Source organism: Schistocerca serialis, chromosome 1 (assembly GCF_023864345.2).
Source record: "Schistocerca serialis cubense isolate TAMUIC-IGC-003099 chromosome 1, iqSchSeri2.2, whole genome shotgun sequence".
NCBI lineage: Eukaryota > Metazoa > Arthropoda > Insecta > Orthoptera > Acrididae > Schistocerca > Schistocerca serialis.
In genome coordinates, this window is record NC_064638.1 from 521200865 (window position 1) to 521218568 (window position 17704).

The 17704-nt window shown below is 42.5% G+C and overlaps 1 protein-coding gene across 1 annotated transcript in view; it reads left to right on the forward strand.

Annotated features, from left to right (window-relative positions):
- Positions 1-16510, forward strand: part of LOC126410705 (beta-1,4-glucuronyltransferase 1-like) — a 122308-nt gene extending 105798 nt beyond the window's left edge. The window contains exons 4-5 of the mRNA XM_050081313.1: positions 9976-10285; positions 16286-16510. Coding sequence (XP_049937270.1) covers positions 9976-10285; positions 16286-16510 — 535 coding nt within the window. The remainder of the gene's footprint in view (positions 1-9975; positions 10286-16285) is intronic.
- Positions 16511-17704: the final 1194 nt, after the last annotated feature.

Consider the following 17704-nt stretch of genomic DNA (forward strand, 5'->3'; position numbering starts at 1 on the left):
ATTTCGTCACTTTGTCCGTATCTCAGTTAGACATTAAAGTTCATACAACATGACGCATGTATAGTTCTTTTGTCGTTATTTACAGTGTTCATGTCAAATATGTGGAAAGATACACTATACTGCAAATCGCATATAACGATTTCTCAGGACTTCTGTTGAATGATTCATATTTTAAATTCAGTTATTACAAGTTCTTTAGTTACAAGTTTTAAGATCTTTAATCTCCACTGTTCTGACAGCTGCTATGAACAGCACAAACTCAAGATGGAAAATGTCTACTGTTTTAATTAGGAGCATCCCTCATGTCTTGTTGCTAATAAAATAGTCTTGATGCGCATAAATTAGACAAACCTCTTCTGCGTATAGTAAAAATTTAATTTTAAGTTTATTTCTTACTCTGTGACAAGCCTAAAATTGGAAAGGTAGTAAAATGAATACAGTAACTGAAGTAAAGTTTGGAATTGATGTCGATGGCGCCATTGACGGCGAACCGATAATACTGGAAATAAACCCATGTATTTCAGAGTTAGAATAAGATACACAGCCTCAATCTTGTGAAAATGTTTCACAAACCACTCAAATTTTCCAGATTACGCAACCAAATTACTGCCGTGACGAGTGCAAATGTTAATGAGAACACTGCGACGTGGAGCGCGAGAGATTGAACTGGCTCTGCAGATTACGACACAAGCAAACATCATACTTGAAACACGCGATAAGGAATGATCCAAGCAAATAAATCTTACTCTGACAAAGATAATGAGCTAGAATGGTGACTAAGTGCGGACGAGGAATTAGTCGTGCAAATTTCGACACACGGAAGCACCACACTTGAAACGCGAGGCGGAGAACCGGCCATGTAAATTTCGACACAGATGGTAAATACCACACTTTAAGTGCTGGAGAAAGAGTTGGCCTTGCGGATGAATAATAGTTTATTTGATGTGTCCAAAGAAATCTCAGATCTAAAGGAGGCCTACAAAGGTATGCTTTCGCCTTTTCAAAAATAATCTAACGATGTTCAAACACTACAAACGGCGAAAAACGACGCTAAATGTACCATGCAAAAGGTTTCTCAGAGAGCAGAGAAGTTGACACTCGAACCCAAGGACGTGTTGCGAGAGTCCTTAGACGCTCAAGGGGAGAGAGTTACAAATTAATCTACTGAACGGGTAGACGAAAAATATAAACAAATTGTTGGATGCCACCTGGTGGCTTTGCCGGCACGTAACGCGGCGACAAAAGTATGTAAGAGGAGCAGACACGTACAGGGGATCACCTTAGCGAAGATATGGGGTGTAAATGGAGACATCCATTGAGATAAGCAACTTTTGACAAAAGACAAGTTATTATCACGCACAGCCTGTAAACGAGTATCTCGGAAACGGCAAAGCAGATCGTGCTACTGTAGTGAGCATCTACGGAAAGAGGTAGCAGAACAGTGAAACTACCGCTAAATGGTTAGACGTTCACCAATCTTCGCAGAACTTGCGGTTCGGAGGAGGAAGGAAGATTCGGTTTATAGTCCTGTCGACATCGAGGCCGTTAGAGACGGACCACAAACTCTGATGATGTAGTGGATGAGGAAGGAAATAGACCGTGTCCTTGCAAAGGAACCACCCCGGCGTTTGCCTGGAGCGGTTTAGGGAAATCACTGGAAACCTAAGTTGGATGGCCGGATGCAGGTTTGTGCCGTTATCCTCCAGGAAACAAGTCCAGTGTGCTAACCACTGCGCCACCTCCCTCGGTGCGGTCAGGAGGCTTGTCCGCCGAAAGAGCACAATGCACAAGAGTTTCGGAGCACACCACTTATCGTACATTGTTGTACATGAAGCTCTGCAGCACGCCACGCCTACATGTTGACCCAACGACGTTGCTAATTACGATTCCAGTGGCCTCGGGACCATCAGGATTTCGATCAGTCGAAACGTGGCGGCTCTTTGGGTGAATCACATTTTTGCTATACCGCCTCGATGGTCGTCTCCACAAACGCCGTCATCTAGATGAACAGCGGCTCGAACACTGCAGACGCCACGGACGCAAGCTGGTAGGAGCTGTATTAAGCTGTGGGAGACATTCTGCTACGCTTGCATCGGGCCTATGGTGGTAATCAAAGATACGCTGACAGCTGATAACCACCTGCTAATCTTCATGCTTAATGTCTTCCCCAAAAGCGAGTCATCTTTCCGCAGTATACTGTTCGTGTATCGGAGCCAAAACCGTGCGACAGTGATTTGAATAACATTATAGTGAACTCACGTCAATGTCTCGGCGACCAAATTCGCCAGATGTAAATTCTGTGGAGCCCATCTGGCTCGCTATAGTGCGCCAGTACCGCGTACGCATATTAGCGGCCCGTTATTTACGCGAATTACATGACATGTGCGTAGACATCTAATGCCACATTGCTCCACAAACCTACCAACAAACAGTCGGATCCCTGATACGCAGAATCAGTTATATATTTCTTCCAAAGCCGTACAAACAAGTTATCAAGCAGGTGGTAATAATGTTTTCGCTCATCAGCGTAAATATGGAGTGGGAGGAGGCCATGCAACAGGCAGGTGTCGAAGTATTCACTGAACAAAACACTTCAAGTTATGCTATCTGAAGTGAATTAGAAAATATTAAACGTATGTTAATGGACGGTATTCCACAATGGCGAAACGATCTCACCTCTAAGGCCACGGACTGGCATCACACGATTGCTGGTATACAGAACATGCAGCATGATGCTTAGTGCTCATAAAGTTTATGAACAGTCCACTTTACCTGTCGTATTGTAACAACTTTGGCCAAGTCAGTCTGAACACTGAGTACTCTAATAAATCGGTGAGGGCAGTATCCAATTTGATGGGAATATTGCTCGAAGAAAGGCTATTGAAGCCTTTGTCAGTTCCAGTGTTTACATTGGAGAAGACGTCCCCCCATCCGGTTGCTTCAGTAAAAGTTCTCAGGAACGTGTCACCGAAGTCGTGGAACGACAGATAAAAGATTCTGTTCGTTGCAGCACACATTCATGGCGAAGGAGCCTTACGGACGAGGAAGCTGCGGAAAATTGTATTATGCATGACCAATTTGAAAAGACGTTTCTGACCAAATACGGTCAGGATGTGATCAGGAACGATTACGTGAACAGGTGTCAATCCTGAAATTTATAACCAGAAGCATGACAGTTTAAGGAAATACTTTGAAAGATGTGTTAACAAGATACGCAACTGTAGTGATCCGATAGTTCACAAAGATCTATTGGAAATTTTAAAGGCAAAGTTGCCTGTCAGTATTTGCGAGAAGTTAATTACTGTACCAGATTACGATTTAGAGTATGTTTTATCGGTACTGGACTCAACAGATTTGATTCAGGCTGATGTTAAGAGTAGCTCTGGGAACGGTGTGTCGCCGCCGGCGAATTCGAACGGCAACGGCAGCAGTGAAGAGTGCAACGGCGGGTGGGCACCGATGCAACACTGTGATGCAGCACGGCATGGAAATCAAAATGCAGATGTAAAAGGACAGTGCAGATTGCAGTTTTATCGTCGGTCGTCGAGTAATAATAATAGTATCATCCAGAGCATGACTCAAATCGAAAAGGGAACCCTGGCAACCAAATAACAGGAACCAGTGGCATCAAACTTACGGGAGTTAGTGGCCATCTAACACAAGAAACCCACCATCGCCGTGAGTCAGAACTGTGAAAATAGACCTAGGCACAATGATGGACCTCCACAAAACTGAACTCTACAAAATAGTCATGACATTTGCATAGTCGAGATGGTTCAAAGATGCCTACCTGACTACAAGTGAGCAGACAAAGCAAAAGTTAATTCATCAAGCTCCTTGGTGACAGTCATGGAACGGAATGAGTGCACCATTTCCAGCGTGCATCTTCAAAAGTTGCATTATAACGACGGCATTGACATCTGTGAAGAATTCTGCAATGATCATGAAACCTGTGGGAAAGCTCTATTGGAATAGTGCAGGCAGTTGTGAATGCTGTGGTGAGAGGAATACCCACCACTATTATTTTTGACATGGATATAAATTTAAATGTGGTTATGAGTAATTTTTCTCAAGAAACTGTTTGTCATGGATGCACTTCATGCATAAGAGAGACCTGCAGATCGACCTTCCAGGCAGAAAGTGCCACTTGAAACTGAATGAGAGTTATGTTTTTTTTTTAATTTGATAAAAACGAACACAGAGCATGGTGGACTCTGGGATTTGAATATTTCACTTGAAATATAAGATGTAGTGTGCTGCGTATGCATGGTCATACCACTTGTGGAAATGTTACATCTGTTTCTACAGACAGTAACGGTGTACTGATAGATTCTAGAATGATATGAAATAAAGCTATGGACACTGAAATTTTAACTGGACACCAGAGTAAGAAATTAGCTACCTTATTGTTTCAGTACAAAAATGTTTTTTCCCAGACACCTGGTGTAGTAAATGGTTGTGAGTATGAAATGGAAAAGGTCTCCCACTAGACCTATTGCCTACTGTTAAAAGAGACATACAGAAGATGCTGGAATGGGGGACTATAGAAACTTCTCTGTCACCTGACAGTAGATCACTATTGACTGCTGCAAAACTAGAATCAGGTGTGTGCCTGGACATAGACACTAAGTCAGTTGATAAGATTATTGTCCCAGTAAGGACTAGGCCTGATCCATTAGAGGAACAGCTGCGAAGTTTTTATGGTGTGCAATTTTTATCTGCAACAGTTCTTTGATCTTCATATTCGCAGGTAGCCGTGACAGAATTCCTGCAAATACACAGTCTTTATTTTTGAAGTGAGGTTGTATCAGTTTAAAGTCCTACCTTTCGGCCTTAATACCATGTCCATCTCTCGAGTCTATCACAGCACTAGACGCTGTCCATGGACCATAGCTGCTGGACAAAGTCACACTATACATGATGACTTATTAATTGCCTCCTCACCTTCGCTAGAACATACTGAGTTGTTAACTAGGGTACTGAGTAAATTTTCTTGTTCCACGATCACTGCATATCTGGCGAGATCCAGATTCGTAAAAGACAAAGCTTTTTGGGCACATCATCTCATCAGCGGGAATTCTGCTGGACACAGAGAAAATAAAAGCCATAGCAAATTTCCCTCCTCCAACAATGATGAAACAAAAGCATTTTTAAGACACCCTCATTTTTAGGCAATTTGTTCCTAGCCAGTTAATGAACAGTACATAACTTTTGAATCTGTGGCAGAAGAATACTACTTGGTTTTCGTCGGACAAGTGTCATAAAGCTGTTTGCAAAACTGAGGATGCACTTGTGAATTCTGACTTTTGCACCACCCTGACATGCATAATGACTTCTGCATCGTAACAGATGTGATGCACTTGTGAATTCTGACATTTTGCACCACCCTGGCATGCATAGTGACTTCTGCATCGCAACAGATGTGTCTTGTTGTGATGTAGGCACCTGTCTGTTTCAGATTTTTTAATAATGATGGGAAAACTGAAGTAAGAACTTTGAGTTTCGTCATTGGCTGCTTACTGATGTGAGAGATCATACACAACGACTAAAGTGGAGGGCTTGGCTGTGGTTTGGTCCTTCAAGTAATTCGGTTATCTATGACAGAAACATAAAGGTGTTTTGTGATCATCAAGCACAGTTTTTTCTTGCCATGTAAATTGCTGCACTCAGTGCTTGTCCAGTGGGCACTCTTTTTGCCAGTGTATGACTATGAGATTGTCGATAGAAGTGGTAAAGACAATGTAATTGGGGATGCTCTCTCGAGACTTCTCAGGCGGTTCCTAGAATATTCAGACCACTTGAAACAAATGTCTCATTTTAATGTGTTACTAATGAAAGACCTGCAAAATCGCCTTTATTATTTAAAGTTGTACTAAGACATCGGAATTTTGCAAGATGCGGATCCTAGGTTATAAAAGTTAAAGACATCATGACAGGAAACTCGCATCACAAACTGACATAGCACTACCAAGTGCATAAGAATGTCCTGCTCCAGGGTTAAACAAACGGTTCAAAAAATGGCTCTGAGCACTATGGGACTCAACTGCTGAGGTCATTAGTCCCCTAGAACTTAGAACGAGTTAAACCTAACTAACCTAAGGACATCACAAACATCCATGCCCGAGGCAGGATTCGAACCTGCGACCGTAGCGGTCTTGCGGTTCCAGACTGCAGCGCCTTTAACCGCACGGCCACTTCGGCCGGCAAACAAACGGTTCGAATTCATGGTGTATGTATTCCATCAGCATATCAAGAAAATCTTGTAATGCATATGCGTTTAACATGAAGCCACCCTGGGGTAGAAAAGTGTAAACAAAAGCTATCTCAGTGTTGTTACATCCCAAACCTGGATTGATGTGTGCATCAGTTACTGCGAAGTGGTACCATCTGTCAGAAAACCAAACTGATGAATGAGTCAAACAAAATTCCCTTATATCCTATTGTAACAAATAAACGTTTAGAAAACATTGCGACTGACGTCGCTGGACCCGTCCCCCAGGCTGATGATAAAATGGATCAGGGCTGTTTACATAACCAGGTTTGGAAAACCTGATGCATTTCTCTGTGACAATGCTCCGAATTTTACTGGTAAAAGAAAGAGGAAGGCCTTTTTATAACAGTATAACATCAGACAGATATTAGTATCGTTTTATCACCCAGCGTCACATCCGACAGTACATGTTTTCCAGGAATTCAACTGTTTCATAAGGACCTATGCTCCACAACAAAAAACTAAACGGATTGCATTTGTATTTTCCTTTGAACAGGTTGTCAACAACCTTCCGCATACCTCCACGTGTCTTACACCTGCTGAAGCAATACTGGGAACCACAGAAAGAAATGAACGGATAGATCCACCCGCCCAAATGACCAGTATCGAGCCAACAAAAGAAGAAAGAATAAGACAAAAACTCCTCTCACTAAATATGTCGGCATGCCTTTGAAAGTCCGTCTCTAACAAAAGACTAGGTCAGATACAGAAATTTCGAATAGGTAAGATAATTCTATTTAAATCGCATCCAAAGCACTCACTCCTCGAAAAGGAACAGAAAATGGCAGTTATCATACACTGGATCATAAAAGATAATTAGAGAACCCCATAAAGGGCGCTATCCGATTGCACAGCCCGAGTTTTCAAAAATCAAAGAACTGTATCATAATAAGGATTTAAAGAAGAACATACAGTAGAAATCTTGATATATCGTAAGATAGTGTGAAAATATATTTCAGATGTTTCCATTCATGAATACGTTTGTGTATGGTATAAAATGAGATTTGATCTCTGATCAAAATAGAAATAAGCAATATATAAATAAGATTTTTCTTTGTCTTGTACATACACATTGTTTTACTCTGCTTAAGTTAAGCTAAGTCTAAGATAAGTAATACGTACTGACATGATAAGCATTTCTGTTTCTTTACGCATGACCAAAATATGGTTTGCAAAGGGAGAGATAATTAGTATCATTCTACATAGATGGCTCTTTGTGAATAAGTAATAAAATCTCGACTGTAAATAGCTGTCTCAATGTTTAACAAGGGAAGAAGTTTCATCTACTTGTAGTGAGAAATGACAAAGTCATCTAACGGATGTGAGGAGTAAAAGATAACAGAATTATATGATAAAGCAACATGAGTGCATTCAGTAATTACCAAATAATTAATGATACGTAATTCAACAAAAATTATTAATAAGGATGTCATTCATATGACATACGCAAGCTATGTGGATTATAAGAGACAGTAAAATAGCAGTTTGGCTGTAGGTCATATCTTTACACTGCGCTGCAATTTAAGATAACATTAGATATTTTAGAGCTAAACCTGAAATAAAAGTGATTAAATTTTCAGTTAGGCTGAACTTAAGAAATCCATTGTCCTACGGACTTAGCTGACACGCGCTTAGCCGGAGATCTTACCACTTCAGACGCTCGCCACGGACAGACTGCCTGCCCCTTCCTGAAGGGTGGCTCACAAATACAAACGGAAGTGGCCAGAGGGGCAGCTTCCTATACCAACATGACCATACTAAGAATGGAAACCTCTCTGCTTTTAGAAAGCGTAGCTACCTGTTCCGACGTTGGTCCTACTGTTCTCTAGCAGACAGGCTTGTCTGCTACCATCAAGCATGCAACTAGAAATACATTTGCTCAATCATCCTCTCACACAGAAGGGAAGGGGGATGACAGTATCTTATCATATACAGTACATAAAAGAAAGCTGATGTAGGTTCCGTATGAGACTGTGTGACATGAATTACATATAAACTGTGATTTAAAGTGTAGTAGTGTGACAGATCGTCCTTGTTTATGTGTAAAAGTAACACGTTCCACTACTCAGTCTCCTCCCAGATAGTCAGAAACGCCACAGTAAATTTAGAAGAGGAATTTATGCCGTAAATGACAACAGATTTAAGAAATCAAACATGAAAGGAATCCAACAGAGACCTTTCAATACATTTTCATGATTTTATCCTTAGGATAACATTAACAAATTTATTTTGGTCCTTCAGATTTTGTCTATACTCCCTAATCCTTTATTTCTGAACAACAATGTATGAGATGTAACGACGGACCATGAATTCTTGAAGACATGTTGCATTCTAAGTTTCTTTCGCATACGTGCTTTTTTATATGTCCTTTCTGTTTTATTCGGTGTGCAGCAAGGTATCAGATGTTTCTATTCTGCAAAATTAGAACAATGGTAACCTTGGTAGCCTGTAGACAATGCCACTGGGTACGAAAAATAATTTCATTTGTGTCAGGCCACTGAGTAATACACTAGAAACACGACCATATGTCTCATAAAAAGAAAAACTGTGATCTTAAAACTAAATCCAGTAAATACTACGTATGCAATTTCGTTTCTGTAGTATAAGAAAATCTTTTACGCTCTGCTGGACATAGAAGCTCTGCCTGTTCCTAAGAGAAAATAATTAGAAATGAGTTGATGCGAGACTGGAGTGCTATATAGAATAACTGGCGGCTACAACGAAAAGTTGTAGCATACTCATGCGAGCGATGTTGTTTGGCGGTGCCAGAAGTGCAAACGCCCAAAACATATTAAAACATACAGTGCAATGGAACTCACCTCAGACGGACTGGAAGATAGGTGCAGTGGTCTGGTAATCCACAATCGATGGACAGCTTTTGTCTCCTGTGCATTTTGAATTCTGCATGTGATTATGTATCCACAAAGACGTAATGCAACCGCAGTCACGAACTGAACCACTACTTAGTTGGCGAGCACAAAGAATGTGAATGCACAGACAGCTGTTGTCGCATGCTGAACTCTGTAAAAAAGGTATTTCAGGTGCAAATTTAGAATTCGGTGGCACTACGGTGACATTTCTTTACTGCCTCAAGTGGCCGTTTGTGTAGTTACGAAGTGTGTTTACTCGTTCCCCATACTCAACATGGCGATTTCCGGAGTTTTTTCATCAACAATTATTATAACACCTCACTTCCACTTTTCACTGTGTGTTGACAGCGTGTGTGTGTGTTTTGCTATGTGTCATTCTCTGTGTTAGTGGATTTTGTTTGTGTGTGGTGTGTGTGTGTGTGTGTGTGTGTGTGTGTGTGTGTGTGTGTGTGTGTGTGTGTGTGTGTGTGTGTCACAGCATCACAACAATGTTTCACCAGGCAACGCCGGTCAACTGCTGTTTGTGTATGAGAAATCGGTTGGAAACTTTCCTCATGTCAGCACGTTGTAGGTGTCGCCACCGGTGACAACCTTGTGTGAATGCTCTGAAAAGCAAATCATTTGCATACCACAGCATCTTCTTTCTGTCGGTTAAATTTCGCGTCTGTAGCACGTCATCTTCGTGGAGTAGCAATTTTAATGGCCAGTAGTGTATATTTGCTAATCGACACACGGCTGCGTTCCCACCATCCACTTAGGTGGATAGTCAAGATGAACTTGAAAACTGTTCAGTCTCTTTACGATTTTCTCGATGCCGTCCTTTCTGTCAAACAGGTGCGCGTACGTGCTGCCGGTATTCGAGATGGACTCGAGACTGAAGCACGTGCCGAGGGACAAGACGGAGCTGCGGCAACTGGCGCTGAGCCAGCAGGTCCGTCCCTACCACTGGGCTGTCTACAGGCGCAACCAGAGGTGCGTGCAGCCCACTCGCTGGCTGTACCACGAATCGAATGCCTCTCAGCTTAACATCGCATACGAGATGCCGTACGAGTGGAAGGCCGAACCAGTATTCGTCGCAACGAGCGAAGATCTTCCCCTCTTCGATGAGACGTTCGTCGGCTACGGATTCACCAGGAACACGCAGGTGTGGCTGCACATTCGTCACTTGAACAGATCTTGCGGAATACGACATATGTCACTAGACGTCGGATTTTCTTTCATTTTGAATTGTTTAATCTGAATTCTCTTGTCTGCACCGTTATCTTAGGCCGGTCAGAGAGAGAGAGAGAGAGAGAGAGAGAGAGAGAGAGAGAGAGAGAGAGAGAGTACTGACTCTGTTCGAAATTATGTGGGAAATAGTCATTGTGGTTCTGCAGAAGGAAGAAGGACAATATTCACTTCTACGAGTTCGTATAAACTACAGCCACACAGACTTTAGGTGGCGAGATTGAACTTCCCTGAATACAAGATTTGTTATCACAGGAAGGTATTTGTGACACTTTTAGGCGTTGTGAGCGGCCAACACCTGTCTCCTCTAGGTTAACGCTAAAGGTCGAGGTGATAATGTATCCTGTGATAGGGACATCTGTATTAAACTCTACCAAGCAAAGAAATTTTAGAAAGAAAATACTCAGGAACTAAAATTTAGGCCTATTAATTAGCTATTAACTGTAATTGATTACAAACAGCAATACAGTAAGTGTGTAGGTGGTGCAGAGGGGCTACACAAATGTCAAGTCCTACTGAGGTACAGCGATACCGGTGGTAGCTGAGGAGACGTGGGACGTGTACTGCAAAGTCTTACAAGCCACTGGTCGGGAGTCGACTATCACACAATAGGCGCAACTTTCGTGGCGCCGAAAAGGATCCTCTATTTAAAAGCAGAAAGAGGTTTTATGAGCTAGGGTCCTTCTTTTCAGTTGTCTCAAGAAGTGGGGATACGTGGCCAGTTACGTTCACGCGTTTTCGAGGAACCACGGAACTATACGAAATGCGGTTGTCTCCTGTCAGTGTCCCCGAGAGCTCGGGTCTCTTGGCTTCTATGATGCAAATATTAACAACTATCACCCTTCCGGCGCTTGGTGGGAATATGGCTGATGCTTCAAATGGGTTCAAATGGCTCTGAGCACTATAGGACTTAACATCTGAGAACTACTTAAACCTAACTAACCTAAGGCATCACACACATCCATGCCCAAGGCAGAATTCGAACCTGCGACCGTAGCAGTCGCGCGGTTCCGGGTTGAAGCGCCTAGAACCGCTCGGCCACCACGGCCGGCTTTTGGCTGATGCTATTTCTCTCTAGATGGAGTGGGGATCAATCAGTGGTAGGTCTCAGCTAAGTTTTCACAAGCCTGGCTGCTGTGTCATGACTCGTAAATCGCACGAGTGGATACTAGCACCCATACTCTCATTGCAAATCTGACACAACCATTGTCACGGGAAACCTCGATGTGACCAATAGAGGCTCCTTGTTCGAAGTTCCAGCTGCCGTCAGTTCTCTAGTCCGGCCACTTCCGGGGACGCAAATGTACAGCAGCGAGGTGACCTGCGTTTTCACCGATCGTCTACCAGTCTCAACTAGCGCTTCTGTTTCGCCTCTCATTTCCTCCCACGTTAATACTGACGGCAGTTGTAAGTCACAATAGAGCACAGAGTTACAATACTGAGTCTGATTCCCCGTTTTGATTTCTGCTTTTGGGACATGATATACACAAAAATTATCTCCTTTTTCTTTTTTGTAAAAGCTCTTCGAGAGATTATTCTTAAGTCAGCTGGTCTTTTGTTTCAATGTGTCTTTCCTAACTATCCCAACCTTTGTTATTTTTTTGTGATCCAGTGTAGCGTTGTTTCTGAATATGCAGAGACTGCGTATGCCGTTCACCGCTGGCTGATGTATACCAGCAGTGATATTTATTGTTTGGGAATAAAATGCCCTTAATCAAACGTAGCTAATAACTGTTGAAAAATACATTAATTACACCATTCACGGACGCAATGCCTACATACTGTGGTAAGTCACTTGTCTGTTATAAATCAAAAGATAAATTTTGAAGCAGGGCTCTCTGTCGGAACCTCGTGTTATAATCAGACATAAACTATCAATGAACCCTTTAAATACGAGTTGGCAAGTTTAATCTTTACTAAGGCTCATTTCAAAGTTTTGTGTTAACAATTACGACAGGAATAATATTAGCTGCTAACGACTCAGACAGGAGGGTGACAGAAAATGAGTGTCCGGGAGATTTAGAGACCAGCCTTCTATGGGATATAAGTATTAAACGTCACAAAATGGCCATTGTCGACAATCAAGAAATGTTCAAAACAAACTGTTAACTTGCACCATGACTACCGAATGAGAAATGGCACGCCAGAGTGATCGGAAAGGTTCGTACCCTCATCATCGAAGGCGAACTCCTTCGGACCTGCAAACTGTGCAGAACGTTCCGCTAGGTATCCATTCTTAAAGAATCCATATAGAATCATATTGGTGTAACGAGGGATGAGATATGATGGAATGTGATGGCATGCAACTGAATGAGAAACAGCCTCTCGTGGAGCTTATCTCGAAACTGGCTATAGTTTAAGGCGTGGCTGCAGATAGTGCGATAATATATTTTACAGGCACGGAAAAAACAGACAACCAGATGCTGAGTTTGTCCAGTGGTTACTAGTGGTATGAACTTCAATGTCACACATTTTTCAGAAGGAATAGTTTCCTCTAAAGGAGTATTATTTTTATTCGCAGGCCAGGAATCAAGCAAAAGCGAGTTATTTTGACCAGCTATTGGCCAAAAGCAGTGCTCATACCATAGTTGTAGTTCTCTTACACCCGTTTACCAATCTTGTCTGTCGTGACGTAAATATTTCCAACTGTTCTTGCAAGATCACGCACACGAGAAAGAATCATAGGGTCAGAACATCTCTAACTCCTCGCAGCACAGTAAATAGTTTTCCAGATTGTATGTCAATGCGTGAGGGCATAGATGTTAGTTGATCTCGATACAGCTCTCTTCGGACCTCTAATTTCCAGGGTTCCTTTCATATGCATTTCCTCTTTAAATCTGGACTGGTCGGAGATGAAAACAAATTCCTTACTGACACGATGGGATGAGTTTGTTTATCTCATGTACAAATTTTCGGGCTGATTCTGCAGTTTTCTGTGCTTCGTCAAATTGAAGCTTTGTTTGAAATTTCATTGTCTTATGTCTTCTAATTCTGTAGCAGTCTTTCAAGTTATATAACCATCCACTGCTTCGAATGAAATCATTGTAATCTATGTTGCGCGCGATTTAATGGGTATAACGCAGCAGGTCACCATCACGCACATCCTGTAAATTGAAACGTGCAAACACTAGTTTCTGTAAAAAATGCGCCTCGTCCCCCCTTGAATATCCGCAGCTCTTCTTCTGCGTTACACGGTCATATTACTGCCGCGGACTTATTCGAAATCTCTTCAGCATTTTTTTTTACTGTACTGTGTGTGATGTTCCGCCTACGTAATCATGTTTACTATCCGCTCCTTGGACAACGGTTGTCTCTTAACATGTTTCACTGACGAAGGGATTTGTGGCTCCCTGTTCGACAGAGATGATGGACTACATGCTCAACACCTGTTTCAGTGTCACTTTCATTTGTGAAGCACGTATCGTCATGATTGTATTACTCATGTAAGTTGTCCGCACAATCGAGCGAATAAGACACCTCACATTCCGCTGACTCATCTTGCAGAAACGCTAATAATTTATCTGTCACTTCTTTCTCACTCTGCCAAATTCCTTGGTTTCCTTTCTGACGAAAGGTCAACTTCGGCAATTGTTGTTGTTGATATAATGTAATGTTTGCTTTGTTTATTCAAAAATAGTTCAGATGGCTCTGAGCACTATGGGACTTAACATTTTAGGCCATCAGTCCCCTACAACGTAGAACTACTTAAACCTAACTAACCTAAGGACATCACACACAACCATGCCCGAGGCAGGATTCGAACCTGCGACCGTAGCAGTCCCGCGGTTCCGGACTGCAGCGCCTAGAACCACACGGCCACTGCGGCCGGCTTGCTTTTTTTATCATTGCCATTGTTCTGATTTGTATCAACACCATTAGTAGTATAGTACTGTTGTGAGTTATTCGTAGATTAAGCAGTCCAACTACGCTGTGATGTCCTTAGGTTACTTAGGCTTAAATAGTTCTAAGTTCTAGGGGACTGATGACCTCAGCTGTTACGTCCCACAGTTCTCAGAGGCATCTGAACCATTTTTAAATTCTTTCCCCATCGTTGACACAATCCGAGTTCGTGCTCCGTCTTTAATGATTCTTCCTTCCTTTTTTCTTCATTGAACACTTGGGAAACAAAGAACATCAGAGATCTGAAGAGGATGAGTTGCATGCTCTTTAAAATATATCTTTCCCGCTACCTCCAGTATGTTATACAGAGAGGTCCAAAAAAATGTATCCACTGTTTAAAAGTTCATAAGTGGCAAAGTAATTGACTGAGTTGTCTCATCTTTGGTAGTGTAATAGTTTGTAATTCCGGCAATCGCCACACAAGCGTTGTTTTGCGTTGTTTTGTTTTGTCAGATGACAGTCGCCAGATAGGCAGTGTTTTGTTCTTAGTCGCACCTACTTACTCGAGTAAACATGGCTGGCGCAAGGCTTACATTCGATGAAAGGAAGTGGTATTTTAAGTACGAAAACATTAATGAGGTTCAACGACAATGGCGAAATGAGTACCAAACAGAGCCACCGACATGTTTTACGATTCGTCGCATTCGAGACAAATTTGAAACCGAAGGCTGTGTTAAAGATGTACACAGAAGTCTGTGAGACAGTGTGCCCGTGAAACTGGAGTGAGTCGCTCAAGTATTCGGCGAATTTTGATGACAGCAAAATGGAAGTGCTACATCCCACGATCGCTACACGCAATGAACGAGGACGACCCAGATCATAGAATGGAGTACTGCGAGTGGTTTACTAACATGGTGCACAACGATGAAGAGTTTGCAGAGATGATTGTGGTGTGTGGTCTGATGAGGCACAGTTCAAACGCAATGGTACAGTAAATCGCCACAATTGCTTCTACTGGGCCGTCGAAAATCCGAACGTTCATGTAGACAAACCCGTGGATTTGTGGTGTGGGGTGTCTTACCGTGGCTTGATTGGGCCATCCTTCTTTGACGGCACAGTTACCGCTGAGGTGTACCTTCAGAAGCTTCAGACATCCATTTTACATGCCATCCGAGACTTGTAATCCCTTTCATCACTTCTTATATCTGTAAAAACGGTTTTCCGTCTATCGTTGCGCTATAAACTGAATCCAGGAATCTTGTTTATCACTCGAAAACAAACAAAATACAAAAAAAAAAATTGTTCAAATGGCTCTGAGCACTATGGGACTTAACGTCTGAGGTCATCAGTCCCCTAGAACTTAAAACTACTTAAACCTAACTAACCTAAGGACAACACACACATCCATGCCCGAGGTAGGATTCGAACCTGCGACCGTAGCGGTCGCGCGGTTCCAGACTGAAGCGCTTAGAACCGCTTGGCCACACCGGCCGGCGGAAGAGTTTACTTTCAACAGGATGGTGCCCCAGCCCACTACCAAAATCGTGTTAGGGCGTATCACGACGAAAATCTACCAGGAGGATGGATAGGCCGTAGAGATGCTCTGGAGTATCCACCACGTGCCCCAGACCTAACTCCTCTGGACTTTTACCTGTGGGGAACACTGAAGGACCTCGTTTATTGACAAAAGCCACGTACATTGTATGAACTTCGAAGAATCCATCATACATTCATGTGCAAATATCCAACTGAACTCGTTGCAGTCAGTAGATCGTGCTGCAGTTAGGCGGCATCGTTTGTGTGTGAATATTTGGTGACCATTTCGAACACCTACAGCGATATCTTTAAGTTGGACTTTAAGCTACACTTTCACCAAAAATGAGACAACTACGTCAATTAGTTTGCAAGTTATCGACTTTTAAACAGTGGATACATTTTTTTTGGACCCCTCTGTATATTAATACCAGTTTTACAGAGACACACAATAATGTTGCCGTGCTGCTATGTCTCGGCGGAATATTTGCTCTGTCTAGTGTGTTACTCTGTTAGAGGTGAAACGTGTTGTTTTTGTACACAGGCCTACGAGATGTTCGCTTCTGGTTGGCGGTTCTTAGTGCTGGACAACGCCTTCCTGGTACACTCCGGCTTTCAGTCGGCGAAGCAGCGGCCGAAGTGGCGGCAGAAGCAGATGGCCGAGAACTACGGCCTGCTGAGGAAGTGGGCGCACCGCGTCGCCGTCCAAGGCGGCTCAGACCCTCTCCGTCTGGCTCGCAGGTACTCGCTCAGGAGGAAGCGGCCCTGAAGGGCGACGCGCGTCCCTCATGGTGGCCTGGACACTGTCCGGCAAGGCAGCTGCAACGGCCAGCGCGAGCAGCGGAAGGCACTTCGTCTCTAACGGCATCTCCGCGAGCTTCCACCCTAGGCTTGTGTGAGGCACCTGTCTCGCGGATGTCACCACTTTATTCGTGATTTCCACCGGCGTTTTTGTCTGCACATGCTCCATTACAATATTTGTAATACTTCATGTTTAGGTTTAATTGTTATACGAGATAGGTGATGAGCAAGTTTAAATATGACGTATCACAATAGTTGATGTACAAGAATGAAATGCGGGTATTTTTTTCTAAAAAAATATTGAATTCAGAAGAATGATAAATAGTGCTTTATTCAAAGTATGCTCCATCGTTTGTTATACATTTTTCCCATATTTCGAGCAATTTGTTAACACCACACCAGTAAAAATTTTCCCCTTTTGCTTCGAACCACTCATCGAGCCATTTCTTCACATCTTCTTACTAACCAAAGCGCTGCTCAGAAAGTGCGCGACCCATCGGTGCAAACGAGTGGTAATCGGAAGGAGCCAAGTCTGGCGAGTAATCTGTATGGGTTAGGACTTCCAGCCGAGTGCTTCCAGTGTGTCGCGAACTGGTTTTCCCCCGTGTGAAGGGGCATTATCATGAAGAAAAATGACTGTGTTGCCTCTTTCGGTATTGTGGCCTTTTTTCAAGCAGCGAACGGTTCAGATCGGTCAATTGTTGTTGATAATGTTTAATATTAACCTAAAGCGTGATTTATTTTCAAAGAATATTCTTAAGAATTAATTTTATTTACTAGCGATTCATCAAGAACATGAACACATTTAATCACACTATGTAAGCATGGAAGTAACTGCCAGGGAGTAACTGATGAAATCATAACCAAATTCTTTTTAACAAATGGGAATTTTATTCACTTTAATAGTGCCTAAAAGCATTTTTTAAAAGAAACGGATTTAAAATTATAATCAGAAAGCACCCTCTAAATATCAAAGTTACAATTTATTCAGAGGCAGAAAGAAACAAGTTTTTACTGTATGAGCTTCCGGGCAGAGAACCTTGCCGCTCCCTTTTGACATGGCCGTAGTTACGACCGCACACAACAGCCTCTGAAAGACTAAACTGGTTCAAATCTGCAACCCACCAGATAACTCTAACTAAGAGTTTTAACAATGTTCACA